General features: G+C 40.5%; 4 protein-coding genes and 1 pseudogene across 6 annotated transcripts in view; 3 read left to right on the top strand and 2 right to left on the bottom strand.

The window, feature by feature from the left end:
- The window catches only part of LOC111496865, a 5,333-nt gene extending 1,150 nt beyond the window's left edge, over positions 1-4,183 (top strand). The window contains exons 3-9 of one of the 2 annotated variants that reach the window (XM_023147414.1): positions 252-1,245; positions 1,680-1,771; positions 2,254-2,328; positions 2,498-2,559; positions 2,641-2,710; positions 2,832-3,340; positions 3,587-4,183. In XM_023147414.1, the coding sequence (XP_023003182.1) occupies positions 252-1,245; positions 1,680-1,771; positions 2,254-2,328; positions 2,498-2,559; positions 2,641-2,710; positions 2,832-3,340; positions 3,587-3,872 (2,088 nt within the window). In that variant the 3' untranslated portion in view covers positions 3,873-4,183. Of the gene's footprint in view, positions 1-251; positions 1,246-1,679; positions 1,772-2,253; positions 2,329-2,497; positions 2,560-2,640; positions 2,711-2,831 lie in introns of both variants that reach the window. The other variant, XM_023147406.1, reaches the window with a different exon arrangement.
- A 622-nt stretch (positions 4,184-4,805) lies between these two features.
- On the top strand, positions 4,806-7,526 carry LOC111470344 (transmembrane 9 superfamily member 11-like). 2 transcript variants are annotated; one of them, XR_002715025.1, is made up of 3 exons: positions 4,806-5,044; positions 5,183-7,258; positions 7,410-7,526. XR_002715025.1 is itself a non-coding variant. In XM_023115899.1 (2 exons), exon 2 carries the CDS (start codon positions 5,216-5,218, stop codon positions 7,187-7,189), a length of 1,974 nt encoding a protein of 657 aa, XP_022971667.1. In that variant the 5' UTR covers positions 4,806-5,044; positions 5,124-5,215; the 3' UTR covers positions 7,190-7,444. The 2 variants fall into 2 exon arrangements, 1 of the variants encoding a protein (XP_022971667.1); XM_023115899.1 differs by having other exon boundaries at positions 5,124-7,444.
- A 143-nt stretch (positions 7,527-7,669) lies between these two features.
- LOC111497286 lies at positions 7,670-8,602 on the bottom strand. The gene has a single exon (XM_023148050.1). It carries the CDS (start codon positions 8,600-8,602, stop codon positions 7,670-7,672), a length of 933 nt encoding a protein of 310 aa, XP_023003818.1.
- A 596-nt stretch (positions 8,603-9,198) lies between these two features.
- Positions 9,199-15,534, top strand: LOC111470352 (dicer-like protein 4). The gene is made up of 12 exons (XM_023115914.1): positions 9,199-9,475; positions 9,549-9,820; positions 9,901-10,331; positions 10,423-10,523; positions 10,721-10,926; positions 11,011-11,664; positions 11,760-12,032; positions 12,141-12,467; positions 12,631-12,835; positions 12,900-13,014; positions 13,096-13,283; positions 13,526-15,534. Exons 1-11 carry the CDS (start codon positions 9,319-9,321, stop codon positions 13,268-13,270), a joined length of 2,916 nt encoding a protein of 971 aa, XP_022971682.1. The 5' UTR covers positions 9,199-9,318; the 3' UTR covers positions 13,271-13,283; positions 13,526-15,534.
- On the bottom strand, positions 13,527-17,318 carry LOC111470361 (annotated as a pseudogene).
- Positions 17,319-17,575: the final 257 nt, after the last annotated feature.

The raw sequence follows: 17,575 nt of genomic DNA on the forward strand, positions 1-17,575 counted from the left end.
TTTTTTTTTTTTTTTTTTTTTTTGAATTTACATTTCTATTAAATTTTATGTTCTCTTCAATTGGTTTTGAGGCATTTTCCCCTAATGCGTTAGAATTTCTGTTTTCTTGAGATATCTTTCCATTTTGGCTTCTTGATACATTCTTTCTCGTAAGTTACTGTTCTGTATTTTTCAATGAAATTATGTCTTTTTAGTGCGAGGGAGGCCAATTTAGATTCACTTTGATTTTTTTTTTGTTTGGGTTTTCACAGGAAGGGGGGTTGCATTCTGAATCACGAGGTCTGCAGAATGATGCAGACTGTAGCTTGGACAACTCACAGCCTTTTATATTACTTAATTCTAACTCGAAGCATACGCAAATTGTCGCATATGTTGACGATAAACCACCTTTAAAGGAAGATGGTTTGGAATGTACTTACGATTACGGTACAATTTTTCTGTTAGGTGACAGTTCTCATAGAGGACTAGGGTTTCACGATGAGGACGAACTTGTTAGAAATCAAAACACTGATGATGACTCACCCACACTTGTGGAAGAACAAGAAGGATTATGTACTGGTTCATTGCCCTCCAAGAAGGAAACGGGTAGTGATGAGAGGGTTGAGTGCAGGGAAGAGGTTGAGTTGGCTAGTGAGATGCTAGCAGAAGCATCATCCCCCAACAAATATTCACATGGTGCGTGCTCTCCAAGAAATTCAGGTTTCTTGTCAATTGGTGGTGTGAGATTATACACCCAAGATGTATCTGATGAAGAAAGTGATGATGATGGGGAGTTGTCAAATGGAAGTTCTGAATATTCTGAGCCTTTAGAGTCCGACGAATCGTCTGAAAGTGATAGCTCTGCAGAAATGGCTTGCAGTGGTTCAGATATTGATGACGAGGTGGCTGAAGATTATCTTGAAGGGATTGGTGGGGGTGAACATATTTTAAAATCCAAATGGTTAGTGAAACAAGAGTTGGCCGAGTCTGATGATGATTGTTCCAGCAGTAGCCTTGATGATACTTTGGAGAAATTAAGCAGCATTGCTTTGCAGGAAGCATCCAAAGAATATGGAATGAAGAAAACTCCTTCAAGGGGGAAAAGTAAAATTGTTTCTAGAGATAATTGGTCGTCATTGGCTCTAGATGACTTGCTGATAAAAGATTCTAGATCTGCATCAGCTAGAAAGAAGAAGAATGCTGCTCATTTTGCAGGTTCTTGGCCTCCAAAGGCTCCAAAAAGTAAAGCTTGTGGAAAGTATCCTGGTAAAGAACTCATTATCATGTGGAATCTATTAATCAGACTCAGTTTCTCCATCAATGAAATTAAATTCTGTCCCTGTAATGGTGCACAGATGTTTTCTTTTTGTATGAAATTTTTTTGCATCAATTGAATAAGACTCGTAGTTCATACACAATTCGCTGAAAATAATTGATCCTGCAAGAAAAGGAGAACCTTAACTTGATTCTTAAAGGATGGCATCCAGGAAATTAATAAAGCAGACTGCAGAATAAGGCTACTCGGTGAAATGAAATGTAACTCCTTCGGACACAATCTTTTGAAGACTATAGGACTTGAATATTTAGATTCCAGGAATAAAGGGAAAAAAAAATGAAGTGTTCAAAATCGACTCTTTGCTCGTGTCGAGCAATTCATCTGGTAAAACTTTGACATATAATATTATTGTGCTTTTTGTCAGGTGAAAAGAAGAAATATCGTAAAGAAACAATTGCAGCAAAGCGTCGAGAAAGAATGCTTAATCGGGGTGTTGATCTAACGCAAATAAACCTGGTATTGCTTATTTATTATTGTGCTTTGACATATAACTTGTGTTGGATTTTCGCTGAAGTTTTATTGTATTAGGTCATTCATCACTTTATAGTATGCACCCGAATAATAAATAATTTTCCTGATAAGATCCTTGTTGTACAGAAACAGCTCAAGTATGGTATTGGGTAGTTTCTTTTCACAAGACCTCCAAACAATAGTCTCATTGCTTGGAATGTTTTTTTTTTTTGAAACAGCTGGGCTTCCCACTGTTTGGAATGTTTTTTTTTTTTTTTTTAAATCTCGATGTGTTTCCGCAGCCTGATTGCATTCCTTTGATCTGTTAAACAACAACTGTCGGAATGAGTATTTCATTCTCATTGCTCCCCATTTGCATAAGTTGTTTGATTGCTTCCTAGTTGTATGAGTTTGATGGATGGGTTTCTCAAATCCAGATTTCCTCTGAATTTTGCATAAACTAATCTTCTAGTTTGTTTGAATTGTAGAAATTGGAGCACATGGTTTTGAACAGAGAGGATATGTTTTCTTTCCAACCTATGCATCCCCGTGATTGTTCCCAGGTATATATTTTGCTGCTTCATCTGCAGTTTGTTATCAGTTTGTGCCATGGAGTGGAAACAATATTCCTTGTATTTTTGTGCTTTTACGGTGCAAGCTTGATCGATTACTTTAAGCTGCTCCTTTCTGGACCTTTTTCTTTTGTCAGTTATGACATTTCAATATCGTTAGGTACGACGCTTGGCAGCAATTTACCGCTTGCATAGTGGATGCCAAGGTTCTGGTAAAAAAAGGTAAAACTTAATTTCTTTTTTCTATTTGTATTTTCAGTCATCGAACATTGATGCTCAAACTTGCTATAATTTTTCGCTCAGGTTTGTAACGGTAACTCGAACACAATACACGGGATTGCCATCATCAAGTGATCAAGTTCGCCTCTCACAGGTTGAAATCTTTTTGATTTGAGAACTCTGCTTTCTTTGAATGTTGTTGGTCATCAAACTAAGTATATGTAATATATATATATATATATATATATATATTCTCCTTTCTTCCCCAATACCAGCTAATAGGAGCAAGAGACAAGGATAATGATTTTTCTGTTGCTGAAGGCTTAAATATAAAATCACACGGCAGCAACAGAAGCAGAGAAAAGAAGAATGCCAAAACAAGTGGTTTGAGCATATTGGAGCTTAATCAATCTGGAAGCAGTAAGTCGAGGACAAAGGGTTCTGCAGGTAAGGGATCAAGTCAGAAAAAGACTGGCAAGAAGTATGCTGATCAACCAGTCTCATTTGTATCATGTGGAGTGATGCAACCAGATGCGGTGGAGATAACAACTAGCAATGTTAAAGACGTAGATAAAGGTAAGGATATCGTAGATGCATCAGAAATGATGGAGTTGACTACTAGCAATGTCAAGAACATGGATATAAGTAGGGATAGTATTGGTGCATTTGAGGCGCACACCACGGGCTTTGGGTCAAAAATGATGGCAAAAATGGGATTTGTAGAAGGTGGAGGGTTGGGGAAAGATGGTCAAGGAATGGCCTGCCCCATTGAAGTGATCAAAAGGCCAAAATCACTTGGGTTAGGCATTGAGTTCTCAGAGGCCTCGACTTCTGCTGGTGATAACCAGGAAAGTGGAGGATCCGCCATTAGAACAACTGGAACTTTGGGAAAATCTAAAAAAATGGGTGCTTTTGAAGAGCACACAAAAGGGTTTGGGTCGAAGATGATGGCAAAGATGGGATTTGTTGAAGGTGGAGGGTTGGGGAAAGATGGTCAAGGAATGGGTCGACCCATAGAAGTGATCAAAAGGCCAAAATCACTTGGGTTAGGCGTTGAGTTCTCGGCAGAGGCCTCGACATCTGCTGGCGATAACCAGGAAAGTCGAAGATCCTCCATTAGAACAACAACCGGAGCTTTGGGAAAATCTAAAAAAATGGGTGCTTTTGAAGAGCACACCAAAGGATTTGGGTCGAAAATGATGGCAAAGATGGGGTTTGTTGAAGGAATGGGGTTGGGGAAGGATTCACAAGGAATGGTGAACCCTTTGCTTCCTGTTAGGCGGCCTAAAGCACGAGGGTTGGGTGCCAAAGGTTAGATTTGTAGAACACATCTGTTTGCTTCTTTATTAACAAAGGTAAATCTAGCCCTCTCCTGTTATTTCAATTGTGTCCTGATAAAAGAAAGAAGACTCCGTTTTCTTTGCTGCAAAGAATTATGTTTCATCGAGGTCGGGATTCCAACCTAACCGATGTCAAATAAATCAACCACGCGTTGCATTCACTTTCAGAATTGAGCTGATTGAAACTCTGGATGTGGGAAGTTTGTTATGTTTTGATGTCGTTGGGCGAAGTGAACTCATCGTTTATGTGCATTTGATTGAACTTCCAATCTTGTTGCACTGTCCCCCTCCCCCCCACCAAAATGAAATAGTTTCTAAGGTGAATAAACTTCTGCCCTATCTCTGTTGTGTTTAAAGTTATTTTGTTGATTGGCTTAAATATATATCTTCTAATATTAAATTTAAAATATAATCAATTTATTATTTTTTTTAAAAGAAATTATTATTTTTAGTATGTTTGATGCTCAGCACCATTTTTCTCAAAATAATAATAATAATCTCAATCTCATAAAATAATTTTTCAAAAACTAATAAATAAATGGTCAACTTGTTTGTTAGGATTTGATTTTTAGTTTTTAAAAATAATATTTTATCTATTTTTGAAATTAGACGAAGTTAATTATTTTTTAATTAAAAAAAGACGAAAATTATGGTAGAAAAATGAACAGAAAAAACGAGCATAATTTTAAAAAAGAAAAAAAGAATAAATCAATGTTGACAAAAAAAAAAGACTTTAAATGTTTTTTCAGTAAAGAAAATAACAATAGTCAAAGAATGGTGAGGAAACATACATAAATTTTAAAAATATTAAATTGAAAACAATTTTTAAAAAAAATATATTTTTTTAATTACATAAAGATACCCGCCCATTTCAATGTTTTATTCCCAATTTTGATTGTGGTTACTAATTTGAAGAGGATACAATGGTCATTTGAAGAAATTGCCGCAACTTCCAGGCTTCGAACTCATCAGTCACACATTAAGGTGCTGGAAAAGATGGAGCTAATTACCTATCAAATTCTTCTCCCAGTGTAGTAATTGTGAATTATCAACTGTTTCTCACTTCGAGAACTCGAAGCATTGGAGAGCTACTGCGGCGAATTTCCTTTCTCCGGCGGTGATCGTTCTTCGAGTATTCTATGTCTCAGGTCAGTCATGTTCGTTCGTTCATTCGATCCTGGACTTTCATTTCTTATTCTAATACTTCGTTAACGTTAGCAATTGTAGGTTATGTGAATTCCCGTGTCTGGTTATCGGTAAATCACTTTTTGATGTGGTTCTTCTAGATCTGACTCTAATCGAGCTCGTTCTCTTCAAGAATGGAGATTTGGGGTGGATTTAGGATCTGGGTCTTGTCCGTCTGCTTGATTTTGCAATGTGGATATGGATTTTATCTTCCGGGGAGTTACCCTCTCAAACATATTGTCGGTGATGACTTGTCCGTGAAAGTTAATTCTATAACCTCTATCGATACCGAAATGCCGTTTAGCTATTACAGTTTGCCTTTTTGCCAACCTCAAGGAGGCATTAAGGATAGTGCTGAAAATCTTGGCGAGCTTCTAATGGGGGACCGGATTGAGAACTCGCCTTATTTGTTTAAGATGTATAAGAATCAGACAGATGTGTTTTTGTGTAAGACAGATCCATTGACTGATGATCAATTTAGGACCTTAAAGGAGAGGATTGATGAGATGTATCAGGTGAACTTGATCCTGGACAATTTGCCTGCAATTCGGTATACCAAGAAAGAAGGCTATCATTTGCATTGGACAGGATACCCTGTAGGAATCAACTTCAAGGGTTCCTACTTTGTCTTTAACCATTTGAAATTTAAGGTTCTTGTTCACAAATACGAGGAGACCAACGTAGCGAGCGTAATGGGAACCGGTGATGCTGCAGGTGTGATCCGAACAATTGGTAAACAGGAACTGGATGCTCTGGGATACATGGTGGTTGGATTTGAGGTTGTACCCTGCAGTCCTTTGCACAATGTCGATTCGGTTAAGAACTTAAAAATGTACGAAAAGTATCCAAATCCTATTCAATGTGACCCTGCCAGTGTATCAATGCAGATTAAAAAAGGCCAACCTATAGTGTTCACGTATGACGTTACGTTTGAAGAGAGCGACATCAAGTGGCCATCTCGATGGGATGCTTATTTGAAGATGGAGGGTTCAAAAGTTCATTGGTTTTCAATCTTGAACTCTTTGATGGTGATAACGTTTCTCGCTGGTATTGTTCTTGTGATTTTCTTGAGGACCGTTCGACGAGATCTTACACGTTATGAGGAGCTTGATAAGGAGGCTCAGGCACAGATGAACGAGGAGTTATCGGGTTGGAAGCTTGTCGTGGGGGATGCTTTCCGTGCTCCAGCCAATCCTGCACTTTTGTGTATTATGGTTGGTGATGGGGTTCAGCTTCTTGGGATGGGAATTGTGACCATATTGTTTGCTGCTCTTGGGTTCATGTCCCCTGCATCCCGTGGAACACTTATTACAGGTATGCTGTTTTTCTATATGATTCTCGGCGTCGCAGCCGGCTATGTTGCTGTACGTCTTTGGAGAACTATCTGTTGTGGTGACCACAGAGGATGGGCTTCAGTGTCATGGAAGGCTGCTTGTTTCTTCCCTGGTATTGCCTTTTTAATTCTCACCACGCTGAATTTTCTATTATGGGGCAGTCAAAGCACTGGAGCCATTCCGTTGTCGCTCTTTGTTACTCTACTTTTGCTGTGGTTCTGTATATCAGTTCCTCTTACTCTTGTTGGTGGGTATTTTGGTGCCAAGGCATCTCATATTGAATATCCTGTTAGAACCAACCAAATCCCACGGGAAATTCCACCCCAGAAATACCCATCATGGCTCTTAGTCCTTGGCGCCGGCACTCTTCCTTTTGGCACCTTATTCATAGAACTCTTCTTCATCATGTCTAGCCTCTGGATGGGTCGTGTTTATTACGTTTTCGGGTTTCTCTTCATCGTGTCTGTGCTTCTTATTGTGGTTTGTGCTGAGGTATCTCTGGTTGTAACCTATATGCAGCTTTGTGTGGAAGATTGGAAATGGTGGTGGAAGTCTTTCTTTGCTTCTGGTTCAGTTGCCATATACATCTTCTTGTACTCGATCAATTATCTTATCTTCGATCTTAAGAGCTTGAGTGGACCTGTCTCAGCCACTCTCTACCTCGGTTATTCACTCTTCATGGTTCTTGCAATCATGTTCATAACTGGAACAGTTGGATTCCTCTCGTCATTCTGGTTCGTTCATTACTTGTTCTCTTCTGTGAAGCTGGACTGAGTAATCTCCTCATACCCAAAATCCAGCAAGCATCAAGACGTTTCGTGGTGTGTTCGAGGAGCTAAAGCAGTAAGCTTCTTGCAGTTGTTCTATCATGTGTTGGTGTCTTGTTTTTTCATTCGAATTCGATATGGATCTAGATAATGTAGCAAAAAAATTTTGGTTCCTCCTGTTTCGTGGAGCTCATTGTATGAGATTTTGAACTTGAATTCATATGCAGTTTCTGTTATAGAAAAGACTAATGTTGCAATGCCGTTGATGAAAGGGCAAAAGCTAAGGGTGAGAACCAATTCAAAACAAATAATAAGAAGCCAACAATGGGATGAAGATTTTAATGTACTAATGTTTATGATTCTGCTTTAAACCAATAAACGTCACAGACGAAACGATCCCAAATGAATATATAAAGAAAGATGATTCAGCTTGAAGTTCTTTAATGGCGATCAAAGTTACTGTCGAAGTTTTGGAATGTTATTGCATTTACTCAGGGTTCTGTTCTAAGCTCTGCCATCTCGAATGAAGAGCATCGACCACACCATTGAAGCTGTCGAATTTAGAACTCACCAAATCAATCTTAACGCCGAGCCTCTCAGCTCCCGCCGCCGTCACCGGACCGTGCGCCGCCAACACCATTTCCGGCCACTTTTTTCTCATCATCTCCCACTTCAATCCCAAAGTCCTCAAGCTTTTTAGCAGCCCCTCCACTTCCCCAGTACTAGTAAACACAATGGCATCCAATTTCTCATCCTCCCCTCTCTTCACCAGCATCCTCGCGCACTCGGGTCCGGCCCACCGGGTCTCGTAGGCATCGACACGAACCGGAACCCACCCGCTCGCCGCGAGGTCGCGGAGGAAGTTTGGAACCACCGGAGGCTCGTTCAGCCCCACGACGCGAGGAACCGGACACAGAACCCTACGGTGGTTTCCAATCCCAAGAGCCTCCACTAGACCACTCGGCGTGGCTATTTTAGGTACGACGACTCTAATTCGGCTCGTGTTAGGGCAAAATTTGGAAAGAACTCCATGATCGAGAAGCTCCGAGTCCTTACCTAGGGCTGCGATTAGAAAAGTGTCGCCCTGAGGCGATAGCAAGGGGTCGTCGATCTCAGTAGCAGCGTCGAGGAGGGCTGTGATGCCAGAGCGGGAGGTGAAGGCGACAGCGGAGTAGAAATGGAGATTTGGAGGAAGGAGATGGGATTTGATGGCGAGGGGAGTTGGGTGGACGGTGACGGTGGGGCACCAGAGGGGGTCGAAGCCTTTGAGAGAGAGGAGGTTTGAAAGGCTGCCGGCATAGTTCTGAGGCGTCGTAAACGCCACTGTACGCGAAGGGGAGTTGGTGGGAATGGCGGGAGAAGGAGATGAAGCGAGTGGATTTAGGTGGATTAGGCTGGGGTGGGCGGCGCCGGTGCTCATTTTTTGTTCTTTCCCGACCAATCTGAGTTTTGCCTTTTCATTGGGCTAAATTATATTAAAATTACTTTCCACTTTATTTAAAAATACTTTAATAATATTCTTCATATTTCATAATGGTTAAAATATTAAAAAAAAAAATTGAGTTGGTAAGCACTTTAATTGGTGTTTATCTAAATTAAATATCAAATAATAACATTCTAATTATTTTATATAGTTTTAAAAATATTTATTTGCAAATTTGGAAAGCCCCGCGAACAAGCAAGGAGAGTTACAGCGCCAACAAGAAAACCCGTTTTCTCATCGAAACAGTCCTCCAAGTATCTTCATCGTCGTCTTCTTCTCGATTAAGAAGGACTAATCGGCCTGCAACACATGTACGCCTCAGATTCACCTCCATTACTAAGAGGGCCGCCATTGAATTCCATGGAGGGACCTAACTTGGCCACTAAGTTTAAAGTGACTGTGTATAGACTTTCTGCCTTTTGGGTCATGGCTTTTCGCCTTCTTCCACAACTGGGGTCCCACTCCTTGTACGGATATTCGTTCATGTGCCCATCGAAGGACCGAGACCAAGACTTTATTCGCTCAAGGTACATGTAGCGTTGTGGTTGTCATTTTTCATTCTCCTCCTGCTGTGCTCTGTTCATTTCAGTATCTTACAAACCTCACTCTGCTCTGCGATATCTTCTTTTGTCTGGTCTTGTATTTCTATTGTGATGGATTTAGGAGGAACTCCATGTCATGCAATTCTGCCCTCCAATGCTCCAATCCCACTGGAAGATGGTGCTCTCAATGACCATCTCTTGCCCATGAGAGACAGTGCAAATGGAGAGGAATTAGAGCTTGACTTCTCTGATTCTGACAGTTCCGAAGGTTCACTTGATAATTCCCTGATTTTAATTTTGTTTTTATGGCTCTTGGTTCATATTTGTAACCATGGTTGCAGATGAGACTTCACGAAAAGAACTGTATGAGATGTTGCTTCCAGCTGCTCTGAAAGAGTCTTGGACTAGCTCGGGTCATGTGATTCTTAACTGTTACCATTTTAAATTTGCTCCTCATCCTAGGGATAGGAGCTACAAAGAATTTGGTTTATTTGTGAAGGCACCACTTCCCCAAGAGGCTGAGAGAATGAACGTTGAGCTTCATCTTTTACGTGGTAGATCTGTAATGGTAAATTTGGTGCCATCAGGGGTCGTTGAGCTTTTGGAGGATGAGGTAAAAGGTTTATTACTGACTCTGGACTAAATTATTCTCTTATAAATTTTAAACGCACCCAATATATCTATGCTTTTCAGATAACCCAGGCAGAGAGTTTTCAGGAGATGTTTCTTAAGGTCATTTTAGACAGATCAGAATTTGAACAGGACTACATACCTTTGAGGAATAATGTGTCTAGATCTATTTCATCACCATCTTACTTGTTGCTTCCTGTGATTTGTCTTGATAATGAGGGATTGGTATCTATAGATTGGGAAGTTATTAGAAGATGTTTATCCTCCCAAATTTTCCAGAATCATGCATGCTCTGTTATCGACGAAAGTCCTTCCTCGGATACCCATCTGATACTTTATGATGGCTGTAGAAGGTCGAGTGATATCGAGAATAGTTTAGTGTATGCCCCATACAAGCGTACATTCTTTTTTGTCACTGACATTGTGAGTGAGGAGAATGGATACAGTCCGTTCAATAACTCAGGCTCCTTGAGTCATTTCGAGCATTTAGCGAGGTAGGTTTCTAATTTTCTGGTGTTCAATTTATCTAATTCTTCTATAGTCTATATTATATTTATAAAGTTTTTGTATAAATGTTGTGATCAGGTTTGGCACTCATCTTAAATACCCTGAGCAGCCTCTTCTTTGCGCAAAACAGCTATTCAATTTGAAAAACTGGCTACACAATAGAAAGCAGAAAGAACCTGGTAATTTCTTAGTTCTTTTGCTACTTAGTCTAGTTATTTAGTTTAAGTTTGCTGCATCCAATGTCTCGATATGGCTATTTGAAGAGTCGGATCGAGTTTTCGTTTATATAATTGTTTCGATATCTTTTGTTACATTGCTAACTACTCGTTATTAAAGATTTCCTTTTGTCGTTCTGTTAAATGATATCTTGATACAGAAGCACGTCATCTGGAAGAACATACTACTAAGTTGCCTCCCGAGCTTTGTCAATTGAAGATAATAGGCTTTTCAAAAGATATTGGAAGCTCCATATCGTTGTTGCCATCAATTATGCATCGTCTAGAGAACTTGCTTGTTGCTATTGAATTGAAGTCTATGTTAACGGCTGCTTTTCCAGCGGCAGCTGAGGTTACTGCCAACAGAGTGGGTGCTTTGTCTTGCACTTTAAATTTCTATTAACATTTTGGTTCTTTACATGCCTTTAACAGCTTTGAGTTTTCATATTAGATTCTTGAAGCACTCACCACTGAGGAGTGCAAGGAATGCATTTCCCTGGAAAGGCTCGAAACACTCGGTGATGCTTTCCTTAAGTTTGCAGTAGGAAGACGCCTTTTTCTTGCCCACGATAAGTTTAATGAAGGAAAACTTACGAAAAAACGTATTCATTTGGTGAAAAATATTAATTTGCTCAAGCTAGCAACTAAAAAGAATTTACAGGTATACATACGTGACCAGCCATTCAAACCTAGTGAATTTTATCCACTCGGTCGTCCTTGTCCAAGAATTTGCAACGAGGAAACTAGAAAAGATATCCATTCTCATGATAATGCAGCAAGGGAAGCCAAGTGCAGCAAAGGCCACCACTGGCTACATCTGTACATAATCAGTGATGTTGTTGAAGCTTTGGTTGGAGCATTCCTAGTTGACAGTGGCTTTAAAGCTGCAATTGCATTTCTCAAATGGATCGGCATAAAAGTAGAATTTGAAGCCTCACAAGTTACCGATGCTCTCATGGCAAGCAATGCTTGCATTCTACTTGCAGATAGTATAAACATTTCTGCACTTGAAAATTCATTAGGCCATCACTTTCTCCATAAAAGTCTGCTACTGCAGGCACTCGTACATCCTTCTTACCGCAAGCATGGAGGAGGTTCTTACCAGGTATGGACTTTATAATCTGCATTTCTACTCAACAAATTCTTGTGTTTCTACTTAACATTGCCACTTCTATTTATCTTTGCTGTGGGTTTGGCCAGAGATTAGAGTTTCTTGGAGATTCTGTCCTAGATTACTTGATCACATCATATCTCTATTCAGCGTATCCTAAGCTGAAGCCGGGTCTATTGACAGATTTAAGATCAGTGTTTGTGATGAATGAGGCTTTTGCTAATGTGGCGGTAGATAGATTGTTCTACAAGTTTCTGATTTGTGATTCAACTAGCCTTCGAAGTAATATAGAAAGTTATGCAAACTTCATCCAAGCACCTCCTTCTGAAAGGGCCTCACTTGAGCAGCTGAGATTTCCAAGGGTATTCGTTTCGCATTGAATGCATAATATTTGTAAACAATACAAGGACAATCATGTGGAGTTTTCTATTGTTTGTTCACTAATTTCAATGCTGCATCTTACATTGCAGGTTCTGGGAGACATGGTGGAATCTATTGTTGGGGCCGTTCTGGTTGATACAGGGTTTGACATGAACTATGTTTGGAACATAATGTTATCTTTTCTGGATACTATTATGAGCTATTCAGGCTTCCAACTTAGTCCTATTCGGGACATAAAAGAATTTTGTCAAAGTTGTGGCTGGAAGCTTCAGTTCCATGCATCAGAAGAGCCAAAATCTTATTCAGTTGAAGCGGAGGTGAAAGGAAACAACTTTCATGCCACTGCTTCTGCAGTCAACCGTAGTAAGAAACACGCCGAGAAAATTGCTGCCAATCTTATACTCACCAAGTTGAAGGTATATGAGTATAAACATGCTTCTATTGTTCTTTTATGCCAAAGAATCATTTGCATTCTTTTTCTTTACAATATGCAGAGCATTGAATATCATTGAAGTTTGCAACCATCTGCATTGTTTTACTACAAGTCGTTTTAGCAAATTTCTTAACATGTTGCTGCAGGAAAAAGGATTCATACCTAAGGTCAATTCATTGGAGGAAATTTTAAGGTCAAGCAGTAAGATGGAACCAAAATTGATTGGATATGATGAAGCACCCTTGGACACTATCAATCTTGGACCAGAATTTTCTGGTGCAGACTTAGAACTGAAGCCTAGCATGGCCTTTGGTGGTCATGATAGTTCCACAGACTTGCAGTCATCATCAGGTTTGTTCTTGAAGGGTTACTATTACATTTCAAGTTATTTTCTAATGCATAGTGGTCTTTTTAGGTCGGTCGGGTAAAACAACAGCCATATCACGTCTGTATGAAACCTGTGCTGCAAACCATTGGAATGACCCTTCATTTGATTGCATGGATGAGGAAGGACCAAGCCATTTAAAGATGCAAGTCCTTGATGAGTTAACACTATTATACTCGCCACTCTTAAAAGTAGGAAGTCTTATTCTGATTCAATCTTTCTGCAGGTTTACTTATAAGGTTGTATTAAAGATAGAAGAAGCCCCTGCTAGGACTTTGGAATTCATTGGAGCACCTCAGTTGAGAAAGAAGGCTGCGGCGGAGCATGCAGCTGAAGCAGCTCTTTGGTACTTGGAAAAGGAAGGGTACTTGCCGCTTGCCTCACACAGATTGATACAATAATTACTGATAATGTTCAAGTATAACCATAATACATTCCCTTAGCATTAAGTGAGTTTCAAAATTTTCATTATTTTATAACTTCAGTTGATAATACATTCCACCCCACAATACCTAGAAAAAAGAATTTGAAGTACAAAAGAGGGAAGAAAAAAGAAACAGAATATACATATTTTCCCCTATTTTTTTCGTTTTAAATGTATTTCCTTCTTCGTTTTTTCGTTGATAGTCAGCCCATTGTTGTCTCCTCCATCGCAGGTTAAACAGTGTAGTGTTGTTGGATAGTCTCAATGTCCAACCCCTTCAACTTCACCACTGATTCCACATGGCCCTTTAGAGTGTGCAGTTCCCTCAGCCTGCACCATTCAACATTGAACCAATTCATAAAATTTGATTCTTCATTTTCATGACAGAACTTTTTCTGGGTAATGATTTGTTTTTTAATTTACCTTGCAATTTCAGCTCTTTTCTTGGCTTGCTCAGCAATCTCTGAATGATCCTCGTGGCTGCTACTCTCATGAAATATGGTTTCTGGTGGCTGCAGGCCGTGCATCGTCCGTTGTTCTGTTGCCCATTGTGCTTCTCTTTCGCCTATTCCGTAATCCTTCTTGGTTGTAAAGGCTGTCTACGTAGTAGAATGGCCGATAAAATTTATTAGCATGAGATGCGATAAGTGAATGACATTACAAAAGTTCGAGCACAGACCTTATTGTCGAGCATGTTGTCCCAGGCCTTGCCGCTGAGGGCGTATCGAATTGTGAATTTGAGAATATCAAGAGGGAAGTAAGTAACAATACTGTATACCCAGATGGCTCCTGCCCATCCCCAACCAATGCCTTTAATCCTTGCAAAGTCCCATTCAGCATATACCGCAATTAGAGTGGCAACCTGAAGTGTAGCAGAATCAAGAATCAGTAGATGTGTGAAATTTTGAAAAGGTTATTAGAAAGTAAGTACAAGAAGGAATGTTCCTACCAACTGTGCGGCAATGAAGGCAATAATTAGCAAGTAACCAGGGCATTCAACAAAGGACCAGCTTCTTGACCTTGTGACAAAGATGAGGGCTTGACTGATGATGCTCACTTGAAGATAGAGAGCAGAGTTGATCTCAGCAATACCTTTGAGGGGCTTCACGCCAAATGTGTTCTGCTTATAATGTTGAGATGTTAGTATACAATGTCATGTTCTTTGCATTTAGGAAGGGAGCTTGATGTTGTTTTCTCACCGGGAAGAAGTTGGTTTCAATGGCGAGCCAGAAGAAAACGACGCTCATGATGGCCATGTATGTTCCAAGGACAACACCAGTAGCAAAGATTTCTTTGAGTTTCCATGAGTCTGGCACAGGTGATGGCTTGACCCTGTCCTTTGAAATGGTCATGATGGTTCCATCGTTAAGGATGGCAATGATCAAGACCATAAAAGGCGAGAAATCAAACTTCCAAATGAGAGCAACAAGCATGAATCCCAACACAATACGGATTGTAATGGAAACTGCATAGATGGTGTAGTTCTTCATTCTCTGAAAGATGGCTCTGCTGGTTAGTACAGCACTCACAATCACACTTAGCCCTGGCTCTGTCAAGACAATGTCTGATGCACTTCTTGCTGCATCGGTTGCGTCGGCCACAGCAATGCCAATGTCGGCTCTCTTGAGAGCAGGAGCATCATTGACACCATCTCCTGTCATGCCACAAATATGATTCCTCTCCTGAAGTTTCTTAACGATTTCATACTTATGTTCTGCAACCGAAAAATGACGAGTTTAGTTCAGTCGAGGAAGGCTGATGGTTTCATATATCTCATTGCGGTTGAAAGAACAATGTGATTACCAGGGAAGACACCAGCAAACCCATCAGCCTTCTCAATTAGTTCATCCACAGGAATGGAAGCAATAGACTCATCCTTGGATTGGCCGAGCAAAGACGATGATGGATACATGTTGGTGCCCATACCGAGCCTTCGACCAGTTTCTTTTCCTATTGCAAGTTGGTCACCGGTGATCATCTTAACATTAACACCAAGTTCGAGAGCTCGACGGATGGTTTCTGCACTATCATGCCTTGGAGGATCAAATAGGGGCAAGAGACCAACAAATTCCCAAGGTTCTCCAGCACTCTCTTTGTCCTTATCTTGAACAGTCTATAAATGAGAGAAAAAAAGGTTCAAGATTGATAAGAAAGCTTGTTCATACATGAATCCATTTCAGTATATTCACACATATTCACCTGTCGACCAACTGCCAAGGAACGTAGACCACGATTAGCATAGTTATCGATAACGGCATGAGCTTTCTCTCTTATTTCTCCTCTAAGCTCACAAAGGTCAATTATCTAGTGCCAAAATGACAGAGTTAGGCATATCAACCAAATGTGATTCAAGGTAAGTGACATCGACTATCAGAAAACGACACTACCTGTTCAGGAGCACCCTTGCTGCTTCTGTGCCAGTTACCGTCTTTGTCAATGTAGGTAATAGCAGTACGCTTATCGACCGGATTGAAAGGCAAGAAATGTATCTCAGTTATTCCTGCCCTTGCCTTGAGAGCCAAAGATGAAGCATGAGAAATAAAATACACCTCAAAAAGTTCAGTAAAAGAAGCTATGAACATAATAAAGCTGAGTACCAAACCTCTTTGGGGTCAGCCAACATTCCAACAATGCAGGCATCAATGGCATCTTGATTTTCAACTCTGGAAGCTCTTGCAGCATACAACATAACACCATCCTCGTTCATGCCTGGTACAAACACCTGCAGTCATGAAGGCACCATGATGAGCCAATGAGCAAAAATTCTTTTAATTGAATGCAACTGTGTGAGCTTGACCTCAATCAGGGACTTGTCCACCGTGAGCTTGTTGAGGGTGAGAGTTCCGGTCTTGTCACTGCACAGGACATCCATCCCAGCCATCTCTTCAATTGCTGTCATTCTCTTCGTAATGGCACCTTGCTGAGAAAGCCGATGCGATCCGATGGCCATGGTTACCGACAGAACGGTTGGCATAGCAATGGGAATACCTCCAATGAGAAGCACCAACAAGTTGTCGATTCCTTCTCTGTATGGCCTCTTCTGGATTGGAAACATTACTAAGATCTCGATGACCATTCCCACCGCTATCGAGCATATACAGAAGTTTCCAATGGCTGTCAACACCTGATGAACCATAAACCAATGTTAGAACCTCAAATCTTGAAAGGAACCCCAAGAACTTGGTTATGCAGGAACTGAAGCTTTCTTTTACCTTTTGGAAATGACCAACTTGGTTGGTGCTGTCCACAAGATGAGCTGCCTTTCCAAAGAAGGTATGCACACCAGTGGCAATGACAACAGCTTCAATCTCACCTTGCTTACAAGTTGACCCAGAGAACACTTCATCCCCAGGATACTTGGTGACAGGCAAAGATTCACCAGTAAGAGCAGACTGATCAATCTTTAAAGGGTCGCCTTCGAGGAGACGTGCGTCGGCCGGGATAATATCTCCCAATTTGACACTAATCACATCTCCTGGAACCAGAATCGCTGCCTCCTCTTCTTTCCACTTCCCATCTCTTAGAACCTACACAATTTGAAAGCACGAAAGTGTCAACAGTTCAAGTTCCTATCTAACGTTAAATCAAGGATGGGTTACCTTAGTTTTAGGGGCAAGACCAGCCATGAGAGCAGCAGCTGCATTACCAGCATTGTTCTCTTCAATGAAGCTGATGGTAGAATTAATGATCAACAAGACAACGATACCAACAAAGTCTTGCCAATCTGGTGGTCTCCCTCCTCCATTGGCCAGGACGATGGCCATGATTGCCGCACATTCCATGACCCATGACAGAGGATTCCACATGAATCCCAAGAACTTCAAAAACTTGCTCTCTTGCTTCTCTTCAAGCTTGTTAGGCCCAAAAATTTGGAGTCTTTTTTCTCCTTCTGCTGTACTCAATCCTTCCTTCGTACATTTCAACTGATCAAAAACTTCCTCCACAGGAATCCGTTCCTGAAACAACAAAAAACCCAGATTCAAAAACAAGAAAAAGATGAGAGAAAACGAAGAAAAGATTGTTACTTACTAGATCAACGTTCTCGTTCTTAACATCTTCCAATGATATATCCCCCATTGCTGACAGAATACAACAAAACGAAGAAGAAAAATCTCCAACAACACTTGAATTCTTCCTTCTCCCTCCTTAGTTTCCTCCCTCTGTTATTGATTTGTTAAGCCCAAAAAAAAAAAAAGAGGGAAGATAAAAAAAAAAAAAGGAAGGGGAAAGGAAGCTATTTCATGCAGATGGAGATGCCAACATCTTGGGACTCAAAAAGGTT

Source organism: Cucurbita maxima, unplaced genomic scaffold (assembly GCF_002738345.1).
Source record: "Cucurbita maxima cultivar Rimu unplaced genomic scaffold, Cmax_1.0 Cma_Scf00002, whole genome shotgun sequence".
Lineage (NCBI taxonomy): Eukaryota > Viridiplantae > Streptophyta > Magnoliopsida > Cucurbitales > Cucurbitaceae > Cucurbita > Cucurbita maxima.

What these genes read in the sequence shown, in the direction of transcription:
- LOC111470344 (XM_023115899.1), top strand. Translation starts at nt 5,216, where the DNA reads ATGGAGATTTGGGGTGGATTTAGGATCTGGGTCTTGTCCGTCTGCTTG.
- LOC111497286 (XM_023148050.1), bottom strand. Translation starts at nt 8,602, where the DNA reads ATGAGCACCGGCGCCGCCCACCCCAGCCTAATCCACCTAAATCCACTC.
- LOC111470352 (XM_023115914.1), top strand. Translation starts at nt 9,319, where the DNA reads ATGGATTTAGGAGGAACTCCATGTCATGCAATTCTGCCCTCCAATGCT. An exon ending in CTGAGGTTACTGCCAACAGA is followed by an intron (nt 10,927 to 11,010) that starts GTGGGTGCTTTG and finishes TTTTCATATTAG; the next exon opens with ATTCTTGAAGCACTCACCAC. An exon ending in GGACCAAGCCATTTAAAGAT is followed by an intron (nt 13,015 to 13,095) that starts GCAAGTCCTTGA and finishes ATCTTTCTGCAG; the next exon opens with GTTTACTTATAAGGTTGTAT.